Source organism: Bidens hawaiensis, unplaced genomic scaffold, assembly GCF_021521415.1.
Source record: "Bidens hawaiensis isolate Kalapana, Puna unplaced genomic scaffold, B.hawaiensis_p1.1 tig00010124_1, whole genome shotgun sequence".
Classification (NCBI taxonomy): Eukaryota; Viridiplantae; Streptophyta; class Magnoliopsida; order Asterales; family Asteraceae; genus Bidens; species Bidens hawaiensis.
Window position 1 is genome coordinate 669130 of NW_027491763.1, and position 13170 is coordinate 682299.

The 13170-nt window shown below is 35.3% G+C and overlaps 1 protein-coding gene and 1 pseudogene across 2 annotated transcripts; one reads left to right on the forward strand and one right to left on the reverse strand.

Moving 5' to 3' along the window:
* Positions 1-1276: 1276 nt before the first annotated feature.
* LOC143534247 (YTH domain-containing protein ECT4-like) lies at positions 1277-5009 on the reverse strand. The gene is made up of 9 exons (XM_077028782.1): positions 4792-5009; positions 4508-4584; positions 4275-4419; positions 4106-4179; positions 3546-4016; positions 2391-2969; positions 2098-2310; positions 1847-1990; positions 1277-1762 (listed from the first exon to the last, which is right to left on the reverse strand). Exons 1-9 carry the CDS (start codon positions 4817-4819, stop codon positions 1631-1633), a joined length of 1863 nt encoding a protein of 620 aa, XP_076884897.1. The 5' UTR covers positions 4820-5009; the 3' UTR covers positions 1277-1630.
* Positions 5010-9016: 4007 nt separating this feature from the next.
* Positions 9017-11680, forward strand: LOC143534264 (YTH domain-containing protein ECT4-like; annotated as a pseudogene). Its single transcript, XR_013135515.1, has 8 exons — positions 9017-9296; positions 9519-9583; positions 9679-9790; positions 9867-9940; positions 10055-10918; positions 10992-11204; positions 11302-11448; positions 11537-11680. The product of XR_013135515.1 is annotated as a YTH domain-containing protein ECT4-like (transcript).
* The last annotated feature ends 1490 nt before the right edge of the window (positions 11681-13170 follow it).

The following is a 13170-nucleotide window of genomic DNA, read 5'->3' on the forward strand; positions in this document are numbered from 1 at the left end:
TCTAAACGGTTTGTGTTTCAACTAGAGGTGCACAAACCGGGTATTCTTAGGAACTGGTTCCGGGTATGATCAACAAAAGTCAAAACTGGGTCCGGTTAGGAACCGGTTCCGGGTATAGTTGGGTATTTGACAGGGTTTTGACCGGTTCCATCTGGTTTTTACCGGGTTTCGGGTAGGGACGGGTTTTGACCGGGTATTAGCGGAACCGGTTCCGGGTCGGTTCCGGTTCCGGGTATAGTTCCGGAAAGAAACCCAAAGCCCGGTCCGTACACGCGGGTAAGGTAGGGTTGGGTCCGGTTCCAGGTAGAACTCGCCGGGTTAGGTCCGAAACTGGTTTTTTTTTGCACCTCCAGTTTCAACTACCCAATTATGCCCGTTTTTAATTATGTTGCTTTCACTTTCAGTATGAAAAGTTACAGCTTTTTAATATAGACTGAAAACCAAACGTCATGAGTTTAAATATCGACCTGACATTTCTTATTCTATTTGTTTTTTCTTTTACCATGACTTGAAAACAAATCTCTTCTACTTTGAAACCAACTCCCTTTTGTCTTCCTTTAACAAAAACAAAATATAAGGCATCTAAAGAATTAAATTTGAATTTACTTTATGGTAATCGAATGTATAAGTTAGTTTTTATGTTCTTGCTTTCAGTGGTCAACAACCTAAGAATATGAAGTTTGAATATCAGCAGGTAATTTATTTGAAATAAAAAAAAAGGATATTGGTTTTTAATACTCCCAACTTTCTCTCATTGGTAGATAACACTCCCAACTTTCGATTTGTCGCCCACCACTCCCAACTTTCACCCTATTTTCTTGTACCACTCCCCGTCTAAATGAACACTAACCTCGTTAATGTTTTGGACTAAAAGTGTTATTCATATTAGTTGAGAGGGTGGAAAAAAAATTTGTTTAAACTAAAATCTGATAACATATAACTAGAGAGAAAGAGAAATTTCAATAATAAAGAGAGAAAGCCGATGAGAGTGAAAGAGAACTCTTTATTAGTACTAAAATGCATACCCTATCCGTACCCTACAGGTAGGGTCGAGTATGAATTTGGGTATAAAAAAACCGATTCCAGGTTTTTTTTCGGGTTTGGTTCCAGGTTCAGGTTTTTGTGCACCTCTAGCCAAAGCATCAACAATAAATTATCATTGTCCAGGTTTGAACCTGAAACCTCCTGTCTAAAAAGCATGAACTCTGCTTAATACAAAGTAAATAGTATTTAATCATTTCAAACTATATTAAGCTTGTAAAAAGACCAATAAAAATATAGAGAAACAACTGTACATAACATAAACAAAAACCTGTATTGCAATACCCAACATCCCACCCTGCTTTTCTAGCTCACTGTTTCAAAACAAACCATAAACTGTCCTATCATAACCAGATTTACAAGGCAGGATAAGTCTACTCCTACTGCTTAACCAACCAAACAGATATAACTAAAACATAAACGCCACAAAACTAAAAAACATAAAAAGACATCAAACCAAAAACAGAACAAAAAGGTATGAAAAACCCTTCAGAAAAAACTAAGACACTACAGACTGGGCTTCAGATTATCAACCCTCCTATATTACACCCCCTTCTAAAATATCAATAACCTGCCATATTTTGCAAATTTAGCATCCATTCGCAACTCCATTTACCGCAACCGATCCGTTCTCAGTAAGCTTGGCCTCTTCTTTAACCGAATCAGGGGCAACAGTCTCTTCTTTATTCTTCTCAGCTATGCTAGATTTTTCTTCCCATGCCTATAAAAACACAACAATATTGTTAACAACTATGCAAACAACATAAAACAACTGGCAGATAGTAAATGTCGCATTGTCACATACTTGTTTCTGAAACTGTTGTTTCGCCTTTTTCTCTTGAATTCTCTTTTGACGGTCTTCGTAAAACTCAAAATCATCTAATATGCATTGCTTGCTAGAATGATCTTTGAATATTTTAATCACCTGCAACCCCTGCTCTAATTTCACCTAAACAAACATGCACATAAATTATTAACATATACCGATCACTTAATTATAGAACTTAATAATAAGAAATAAATGTGTGCCATAGATATAGATAAAATGTAATATACCTCTTGGGTGTCCCTGCTATTGGTTACTGGTTTATTCTCATTATATTCAAGAATAATGTGCTTCAACAAACTATTTGGGACATCTTTAACGATATGCCACTTAACAGGAAAATAACCAACCCATTTATCTTGTTGCCAATATTCCAAGCTTTTATTAAAATCAACTGGGCCGACCATTTCAGCAACACCAACAAATTGACCACTTGTATTGACCTGTTAAACAAATCAGGATTTATAAAAAACTAAATGGCGTAAGTGTTTTCTGGAAATCAATTTGTTAATTAAGTACATACCGAAAAAAACAGAAAAACCGGACAATTTTCAGGCTTCTGTTGGGCTTCTTGATATGCGGCATCAAGTTTTTTATTTCCATTTTGTGTACTGGACCAAACATTATACTTGATGCTTTTATGACCATCATCTTCACTATATGATTTAATAACAAAAAACTTAGCATCTGTATATGTTTCAGGAAAATCTGGCAAATTGTATTGCTCTCTATCTGGAACCACATATGCCTTATTTTTCTCAGCATCGCTAACTGGCAAAGTACCATCTTGCCCTTTAACGGTCACGGTGACTTCAACAGGGTCCTTCTGGTTCTTGGTGATTCGGGCCCTTGGGCCCCGGTTTAACTCATTCAGCCCATCACTGCTTTCGTTGTTATAACCGAAAATACCATTTCCTCTTCCTCGAGGTTTGTAACTGCTGTTATATGCCAACCAACTGTTCCCGTTCGGTGACCAATAAGTACTTGCCCCATAACCAAAACCCGACCCGTATGCACCACGGTATTGTCCGTATAACTTATTTGGATACATTCTGTTCATATATCCACTTGTTGTATTTGTGCCAGTCACTGGTCTTGAATTCTACAGAACACATATATATCATAAACATGAATATAGCAAATTAAAATTCAAATTAGAACAAAATATTAAAAAGAAAAAAACCAAAAACGAAAGGAAAAATAACTTTTAAGCATAGTAGTTATTAGTGTTTGATTTGTGAAGTAAGCCCATAAATGAACTGGACGTTCAGCAAACCATTCGACATCAAGTTCGTTTATGTTCGCTTGTTTTGGATTATTAATGTTTTTTTGTTTGCTGTAATACTCCTTTAAAAAATTTAGACCCATTACAGTTTAGTCCAACTTTAATAACTTCTTTACACTCAACAGACTGTTGTTTACATTTACTTTTAATTGGTTTTAACTCGATTTTGACGGTCATCCAATTTCAGACATTTTTGATTGTTTATGTTAGTGAATCATTCACTTATATTGTTAACGAACAAACAAGAAAACCATATCAGTGGCAGTTGTTTGTTCAGTTAAACTTAAACCAACAAACACCACCATGCTCTATTTGTGTTCGTTCAGTTTGTTTACAAGCCAAGCCTGTTGTGCAGATTTCAAACAAAAAACGAATTATAACTTACAAACATACCATAAACGAAGAATGCGGGCGAACAGTCTGATTCTTTGACGCAAAACTGTTAGCATTTATTAAAGGAGCAGAATTGGTACTGTTTCTAGATAGACCATTAGAATAAACTGGGACGTCCGACCATTGAAACCCGCTTTGTGTACCCCGATTATATGTCCCATTCGAGTTATAACCCGGATTCTGAAGTCCTGCCGGTCTGACCGAAGCAAAACCCGTGTTTCCCTTCATTGCATTTTCAACAGTCAATGGCGGTTGTCCGGCCGCTGCAGGTTTGGTTACATCACCTTTAGGCAGGACAGTGGGTTGACTCATGGGCTGGAAATACGGGCTCGGGTACTGATACTGTTGGGCTCCGTAAAGTTGACCGTCAGGGGCCGGAGTTGGTACAGGTGAACCAGCCGGAGAATACGGAGCATACGGTGCATAACCATAACCAGGGTACATCATTGACCCATTGTCACCATAAACACCCTAGTAGTAAACATAATAAACACATATTAATCAGCATAAACATAATGATAATATAGAAACTGTAATGTTACAAAAGAAATGATTGTTACATGAGACGTATCAACTCCTTCGGGGTTTAAGTATCTTGAATAGTCTTCCCAGCCATTGGTAGTCCCATCATAACCTAACATAGAATATAAAAATCATCAAGATTTTTAGTAACATAACAATAAGATGTTACTATTAACAGTATTTAAAATGTGTATTAAATTAAATAACCTCCATAATAATAGGGAGATGAGGCATAAGCATTAGGAAAATAAGCAACAGTTGGATCCATAAGATCTGGGATCAAAGGAGTCAAAGACCGGTCAACAGGTTGACTTTGACTATTATTATTATTATTCACTGAATCAACAGTGGGCTGCAAAGCATACAAACAGCATAATTAGTCTTCAGATCATGTAAACAAGTACTAAACAATGAAAGTTCAATAAAGTTCAATAATTAACCTTCTTAGCAGGCTCTGTGACTTCCAAAGGCTTGGATTGAGCATCCAATGATAAGTTTTTCAGCAAATCAGCTGCTTCTATTGAAAAATAAGTCAAAGAAATCAACTTTATACATATATAATCAAATCAAGCCCTAATTAATAAAGTAAGTTTAAATTAACACTAATCAGTTCTCTAATTATTAATCAACAAAGTTCAAATCACAGCATAACAGTCAGGAACAATTAACAAGTAATAACAGGTGATTTGAATAAAGATGAAGCAATAATAATAACAGAGGATACGATCTGCAGGAGGAGCAAGGGCGGCCATGGATAGACTGGATCTTGAAAATGGATAAGAAGAAGATAATAATAATAAAAATAATAATAAGATAGAATAATAAACCCTAGAAAAAAGGGGTTTTTTGATTTGAGATAGAATATTATTAGAAATTAGAATTAGAAACCCTAATAAATAGATAGATGAGATTCGGCGGCGGCAACTATGAAGCAAAGGGTTTTGAAGCAACAGAAAGAAAAGAAAGGTTTTGATCCACCAAAAGTGGTGATTCAAAATAGCACCACGAAGGTTGTGTTTGTTTTTGATTAAAACATCTGCAGGAGGGGTGATGTCTGCAGGCGCGCAGACATCACCCATGAAGACTGTTTGTTTTTTTTTTAAGATAAGATCTGAAATCAGCTTCTTTTATCTTAAAAAAGAAGCTAAAAATTATTGCTTCACACATCTTCACCCTACCTGCTCTCCTGCTGCCTCCTCTCCAACCATCCAAAAACAACAATAAGCATCCCATAAACTCCGGCCAGATATGATTCACCTCCGTCATCGCCTCCGGCAACTTCATCGTCGCAAAAATCCTCATCACCCCACCGGAAAACTCAGCACTAGCCTCCGGCACTTCAAACGCAATCTTCCCTTCAACAATTGACGAGTAGGAGCTAATATTATACGTCTTCACCGTCATCGATCCGTTGGAACCCTTGAACGCGATAAACGATTGAGCCCCCGCCATTCCGGTCCCGATGGGATTAATCGCCCATGCCACCCATCCATTTCGAATCCGGTGTACAACGGTGAGGAAAACGGGAGAAAGAGTAGGGTCGCCGGAAATACGCCGTTTGAGACGCCGGACACGTCGCCGTCACGGTTGGAGACGGAGGAGACGTCTTCTGGCGACGACGAAGACGTTTGTGGCGGTGGTGATTCGAATAGTAACAATGGAGTTTCTTCTACATCGTCTTCTGGAACTCCTTGTACTTCCCTTTCTTGGTGATATTAATGAATTAATAAATAATTTATTAATTAATGTGTTTGAATTTTCAGTTTATGCAGACAGTGTTAACTTATAAAAACAAACAGTCTTATTTTTTCAGCTTACAGAGCTTCAGACCACATCTTCAGCTGCAGACATAAAAACAGATGAAATCAGCTTACAGACAGTTTATGTCTGCAAAAACAAACAGCACCGAAGCTTAATAGCTTATACCTTTCACCCTTATGGTATCAAAATATGTGTGTTTTCAACCCCTTAACATTTCAAAATGTATATACGTCTCGGACATTCTTGTTTTCGGATGGACAAGGGGAAGTTAGTTTGTATAATCCTTACCGGAGTATCTCCTTTCTCCACAATTGTCAAGTAGACCTTGTATGTGTTGAGAATCAACACTGTCTTCAATCATTTTGTTTTTGATACATTTGGGTCTCTACCTCTGAAGTTGCTACGTTTATGAAAAAAGTTTAGCGGTTCGTGCATAGTAACTTACTGATGCCGAAAAACTATAACTTTGTTTTCAATAGGATCCGTTTTGCTATTCAAAAGTGGATGCCGGCACAGCTTGTTGTTCGTTTATTTGTCTCATTGTTGTAATTTAATCATTTTTTTCCAGTATTAAAGTTAATATCTATTTTATTTACAAAATCATATTTCCATGTATAGAAAATCACTCTAGCTAAATCTATACTATAGATAACATTACTTACATATTTTTAGCAACATGTTTAATAGATATTAATGAAATAATGCTTTCAAACTTACAAATACTAATGGCTTGAAAATAAACTACTTCTTCCGTCCTATAAAAAGTGTCATGGTTTGAAAAATACGAAGTTTAAGATAGATTGAATGTTTACTTTTTTTGCTTACCAAGTGACAATAATACCCTTGAAAATTAGGTTTATAAATATTTTTATTAATGTTAGTTGTGTATGTAAGGGGTAAACTTGTAAGTTGTAATTGACAAATAAATTTAGAAAGTGAATATTTGTAATGAGGTAAGGAAAAAATATAGACACTTGACGTAGGGAGTAGTTCATATAATAAATTATATAATTGAATTGTTTTAGGCTGTTAAATCCTTATTTATTTTCTACAATACCTTTGTAATTCATTAAAACTTTGGTAATTGTTGTGTGGCTCTCAGTTGGCTCATATTCAACACGCCATCCTTGTCTTATTATATATCACATATCATCATTTTATCCGAGCCACAAAAACATTCAACATCCCCCTTGTCTTGTTATATCTTATTGCATCATCAATGGTGATGTTTTTTTAGAGCTGGAACCATGTCTTTATGACACCTGCCAACCCATTTTTCTCTCTTGACATGCCCTACACCACTTGCGTAATCTAGCACGTAATTATAACCCTGAGACGATCTTCTACCTCCAACTCACTTTTATTTTTCTAAGAACGTCTAAAAACATCTCACTGTTGATGTTATTTATCTATTCTATCATCTTCTCATATTTTTTTAAGATAGTGATTGGATATGAGTTATAAAATTCAATAGTGTGATCATTTATAGAAGAATGATCCTGGTTATCAAATGATTGAATGATCGAGATCAATTTACTGTTTTGAAGGCCCAATTTGATAAAGAAAAGGGGACAACTTGCGGGTCACGATAAGCAAATAAGAGAACAATTACAAATTAAAACTACCACCAAACAACAATGCAACTCCACAAACTACAATGGGAAATTAAGAGAATTAAACAAACACCAAGCTTCCAAATTTAAGTTAGCTTTTTGTCTCATATGCTTCACCCATTTAAATGATGTGGCCATCGTTTATCACTTTGTTAACCGAAATAGGAATGTTTTTGAAGATCTTATCATTCCTAGACCTCCAAATTAACCAACATTTGACAAAAGAAATTGTGTGAATAGTTAGGTTCTCCTCCTTATTGCTTTTGTGTTTATTTGAGAATTCTAACACCTATTTAACCGAATTAAAACACGATGTTGTCGATAGCTTTACCCAATTATGAATAATGGACGAAATCCATTTTGTCACGCGACATTTAACCATTGAAAGTACCGAAGTTTATCGATAGCTTTACCCAATTATAGAAACATTCCACGCAACACACAAGTATCATCCCTAAAGTTTATACCTCTCGTTAGCAATGTTGTTTTTGTTGATATACGATCAAGTAAAAATCTCCAAAGTGAAACAAGTTATTTTTATCGACCCCAATTCAACCATATAAACCCCTTTAACACCAAATGGTTTTATTGTCAGGTTCCCACCTTAGCGACTTTATCCATCTCTCCATACCCAAACATGTGTGTCATGATTCAAACTTGATGTTGACAGCAGCTCTAAACAACTAACCAATTATGCCTTTCGTGTGTTTGAACGTGGTTCTCTAATCCACCTCCATAACCATTTTTGCCTTGTTGTTTTCCAAATAACAACAATTTTTCATTAATACATCTTTAAGTTATTAATAGAACTTATAACGAAGGAAACAAGGATTTTAAAAGTGAATCGCTAACCCAATCAATAAGCCAAAAATGATTTTTGTCTCTCATTCACGTGCGAACGCTTAACCTGTCTATCTTCACCTAGTTGTCTAAGGAGTCATACTATTCAGTCTACATGCGCCTCTCCATGTCTCGTTTTTTTTTGTTCCGAAACCGAACCCCAATCTTGAATGCTCATATGAACCCCAGTCTTGAATTTTAGATTTGTATATTGACCAGTTAGCGAGTAGAGCCACATTTACAGCCTTTATTCCCCAGTTCTTATCTAGAACTATTATTTTGCCACGCCACCCAACTCACCTACGAAACTTAGATGACATTCATAAAAAAACATCTAAAGAATTATGAGTACAACACATACTCTTTAGCATAAAGTAGTGATCGGGTTTATTATTCATGTTTCGGATAGTTCGGGTTGGGTCATTTAGGCCTTTTTGTGTATTATATTGTATCCGATAACCAACCCGTATCATAATCGGATTCGATTTCGGTTATCGTGTAATCATGTTCCTCCAATCAGCTAATTCAAGTTTGGACTTATTTGTTAATAATATCTTTTTTTTTCTGATTCGGATACTACACTTTTGGTTCGAAAGATTCCAACCCTCATGCCATTTGAAAAGTTAACCTGTATTCCTGAATTCTTTATAACATGCTAAAACTTGAACTAATGTAATCGCGTTTCGGCTCAATCGGTTCAAGTTATTCATGTTTTTTTATTTTAAAAAGACCTAACTAATACTCGTACCCGACCCTGATAACAATGGGTTTTTAGGTAACGAGTGGGCCAGGCTAATCCATACATGGGCCGAAAGTAAAAAAGAAAAGAAATCAAATAAAACGGGCGAAAGTGTAGGTATATATAATGAAGGGTCGTGGCGCTATTTGATTCGCCTCTTTTAATTCGTACAAAACCCTCGCAAACCAAAAGCTAGGGTTTTTGAAGAAGATCAATTAATTAATCAATCAATCGCATCTACTCTCACCATGGCCGCCGTCGTTCCTCCTGCAGATGGTACTAACTTCCGTTTAATTACACCTTCATTAACGATTTGAGCCGCCGGAAATCTCAATTTTGTACTAGTTGTTGCTTAATTCAAGTCTTATTTGTTATAATTTAGCACCTAGGTTTTACTTTAGTAGATTAATTGTTTTGTTAGGGTTTAACCGTATAAGTTTATTTTATTAGGTTAGGTTAAGTTTTTTTATTAAGTTAATAATATTGTTTGTTATGAAGCTGCTGATTTGCTGAAGAAGTTATCACTGGATTCTCGAACGAAAGCCTTCGAGCCCAATAAGAAGGTTAATTCTTTGTTACTAAATACATGTTTTTTATGAGTTTAATTGAGATTAAAAAAGTTTAATTACATGGCTGATTGTAATGGTTGTGTTTGTAGTCTTTTGCAAACATTGGAAACAGTCAGGTGCAACCTACCAGTTATGTGGATTCGTCGATGGCTTATTATCCCAATGGTTATAGTTATCCTTCATCCACTTATTATTATGGAGGTAATCGACATTATAATAGTTAATAGTAAAACTAACTTTCAGTTTTTAATTTTGTGTTGTTGTAAATCTGTTTTAGGTTATGATAATGTTACCAGTGATTGGAGTAATTACTCTAGTTATGTGAATCCGAGTGGAGTTGATTTGGCTCATATAAGAACTTTTGATATTTGTTTTTATTGTGAGTTTATACGCTGTAATTTTGTTTTGTTTCGTGACTATATTTGTGCTTAACTACAGGGTGGTTATGGTTATGGTTACGGTTACGGTTACGGTTACGGTTATGCACCATATGGATCGTATTCTCCTGCTGGTTCGTCTGTGCAAACCGTTGGTCATGATGTTGCGATGTATGGTGCCCAAACTTGCCAATACACTAGTCCTTATGTCCAACAAATGACTCCGACCGGTGGTCAGTACTCTGCTACTGCCAGCTATTCTAGGGGTGATATCACAACACACACAGCTGCAGGTCAATCACCTTTGACTGGCAGTACACTCGCGAGACCAACATCGTATCAAAACTTAGGTTTCAATGTTAACGGTTAATATGGAAGGGGTTCACAAGTTGCTATGAATACAACATCCGGATACACGAACCATATATATTCAAACAAGTCTTATGGTCAAAACAGAAACACTTATCAGTCTAGTTATGGTTATGGAACCAAAGCCTATGATTTACAGAGTAACGCCTCTGGTTGGTCCACTGTTGATAACAAGTTTAAACTTAGAAGTCAAGCCAATAGTTTCTTCGGTTACACCAATGAAAGCAGTGTTGGTTTAAATGAGCTGAATCGTGGTCCTCGGGCTATAACCACTAAAAACCAAAAGCCAGTTACACCAATTACCATTGCTGATAAGGGACAAAGTATAACTGAAAACGTGCCAAAAGAAGTTAAAAAGTTCAACATCGCACCTGACAGAGAGCAATACAACAAGGCAGAGTTTCCTGAAACTTATCCAGATGCTAAGTTTTTTATAATCAAATCTTATAGTGAAGATGACATTCACAAGAGCATTAAGTACAATGTTTGGTCCAGCACACAAAGTGGGAACAAGAAACTTGATGCTACATATCAAGAAGCCCAACAGAAACCCGAATCATGCCCTGTTTTTCTTTTTTTCTCGGTATGTTTTCGTTACCAATTAACGCTTATTTATCTTATCAATATCAAGTTTTGATTTTTACAACTTATTGTAGGTTAATACAAGTGGACAGTTTGTTGGTGTGGCTGAAATGGTGGGACCAGTTGACTTTAACAAAAGCTTAGATTACTAGCAACAAGATAAATGGGTTGGTTGTTTTCCTGTTAAGTGGCATATCGTTAAAGATATCCACAACAGTTTGTTGAGGCACATTGTTCTTGAATACAATGAAAACAAACCTGTTACCAATAGCAGGGACACCCAAGAGGTATTCTTTTATAATTCATATCCCAATTACTTGACATGTTTAATTGTTTATCTTGCTTTTACGTCAATTAACATTATGTTTATAACTTTATGTTCAGGTGAAGTTAGAGCATGGGTTGCAGATGATTAAGATTTTCAAGGAGCATTCTGGCAAGCAATGTGTATTAGATGACTTTCAGTTTTATGAGGACCGACAAAAGAAAATTCTGGAAATTAAGGCAAATCAGCAACGGTTTCAGAAACATGTTAGCTACACACTTATACTAATGTTTAATGTTTTGACAGTTTGTGTTATTGTAGTACTGGCTTCTTATAGTTTTTGTGTTTTTTTAGGCATGGGATGGAAAACTTGCAATTGATGAGAAGTTTAAAGAATGTGTTAAAGTGGAGGTTGTGAATGATTTGTCGCGTTTGGTCAATGAGGTCAACCTTGCAGATAGCGTGGAAGATGCAGTGGCCAAACCTGCAGAGAAGTGAGTTGACCATGCCGCCTTTTGTGAAATGGGAGAACAGGAAGAAAAAGATGTTACAGGTAGTATTTTAGGGAAAATGTAAATTGATGATGGTTCCCATGTTCTTTTGTGATGGGCTTTTATATGGTTATTTTATCCTGTTAAGTTATTGATGATTAGGTTTCTTTATTTTGAATATCCAACTTTTTTTTCCTTTTCATTTTTAGTTTTTAGTTTCTTTTCAGTCCTTGTTTGTCTCGTTCTAAATCATGTTGAGTACCGGCAAATATGATGTTCAATATAACACTCAAGTCACGTATCATTCATGAATCTAAACATTGCAAACAGGGTATAAACTCCTTCTGATGAAGAGTAACGTGTAAGGAGTAAAATGTATAAAAGCTACCAATTATCGAAAACTATAGTTTATCGTATATGCTTCATGAAAGAGAACTTTATTTGGAGCTAAGCTATAGGTTCACGAAAACAAAATAATCTACTCTACAGTATTTTTATGAAAGTTATGTATTTTTATAGTTTGGTGAAAAAATATTTTTTTGATTAGAAGATTGTTAAGATTTAAAGAAAATATAGAGATGTATGATAAATTGATGCAGTACACTTATTTGGTAAAAAAGTAAACTCAACAATATCCATATATGTAATCTGCAAAGCAGTTGCCTTTAACCAAAAGCAATAAATATAATACTTTGTGTTGTGTAGCCGAGTCAGTTTTCTAAAGACTAAAGTAATCTGGTTTCTGACCTTTTCACTAAAGTAAAATCTTATTATTTGATTTACTTGTATAAGGCAAATTGCCTTAGGCTAGTTGGTTTGTGTATAAAAGGCATGACTACAGTTAAAAACACTTTAAAGTTGAATACATGTTTAACTTATAATGGAAGCTTTCTGGTGCATTAAAGATTGCTATTTTGGACCGCACTTATAATAGCCAATTATAAGGTGACAGAAGTTTACTCAAAAGCTTTATCTTTCAAGAAAAACATGCAGAAAGTTGGCTTGAAAGCTAAAAATAGACCCAACATAATCTAATCAGAAATTCAGAATCACTTTTAAAATTCAAAAGCCTACAAAGGTAAACAAATTCTAACGTACGGAAGCCAATTATTAGGTACACTATTACTATGTAACTATAGTATGGGTGTTTTTCGGGTTTTTCAGGTTGAGTTCTTCGGATTTCAAAATTTTAATTTTAGACGGTTTTTTCGGATTTTGGGGTATCTAAGAAAACAAAAGGCAAATAAAAAAGTAAAGAAAAGCTACAACACGAAAACCACATATTCTTCTTTACTCGTTAAGTAAATAATCAAATTATAAATATACCTAACCTGGTAAAGCAACGTTTTATCCTATTCGGTTGTTACTAGAAAAGATATATATAAACACTAAAGAGTCGATCAACTAGGTGGAATAGAAACAAGTGGAATACATAATTAATTATAATATCAATTTTTTAAACAAATAAATTACTCAGGTTTTTCGGGTTGACGGAAA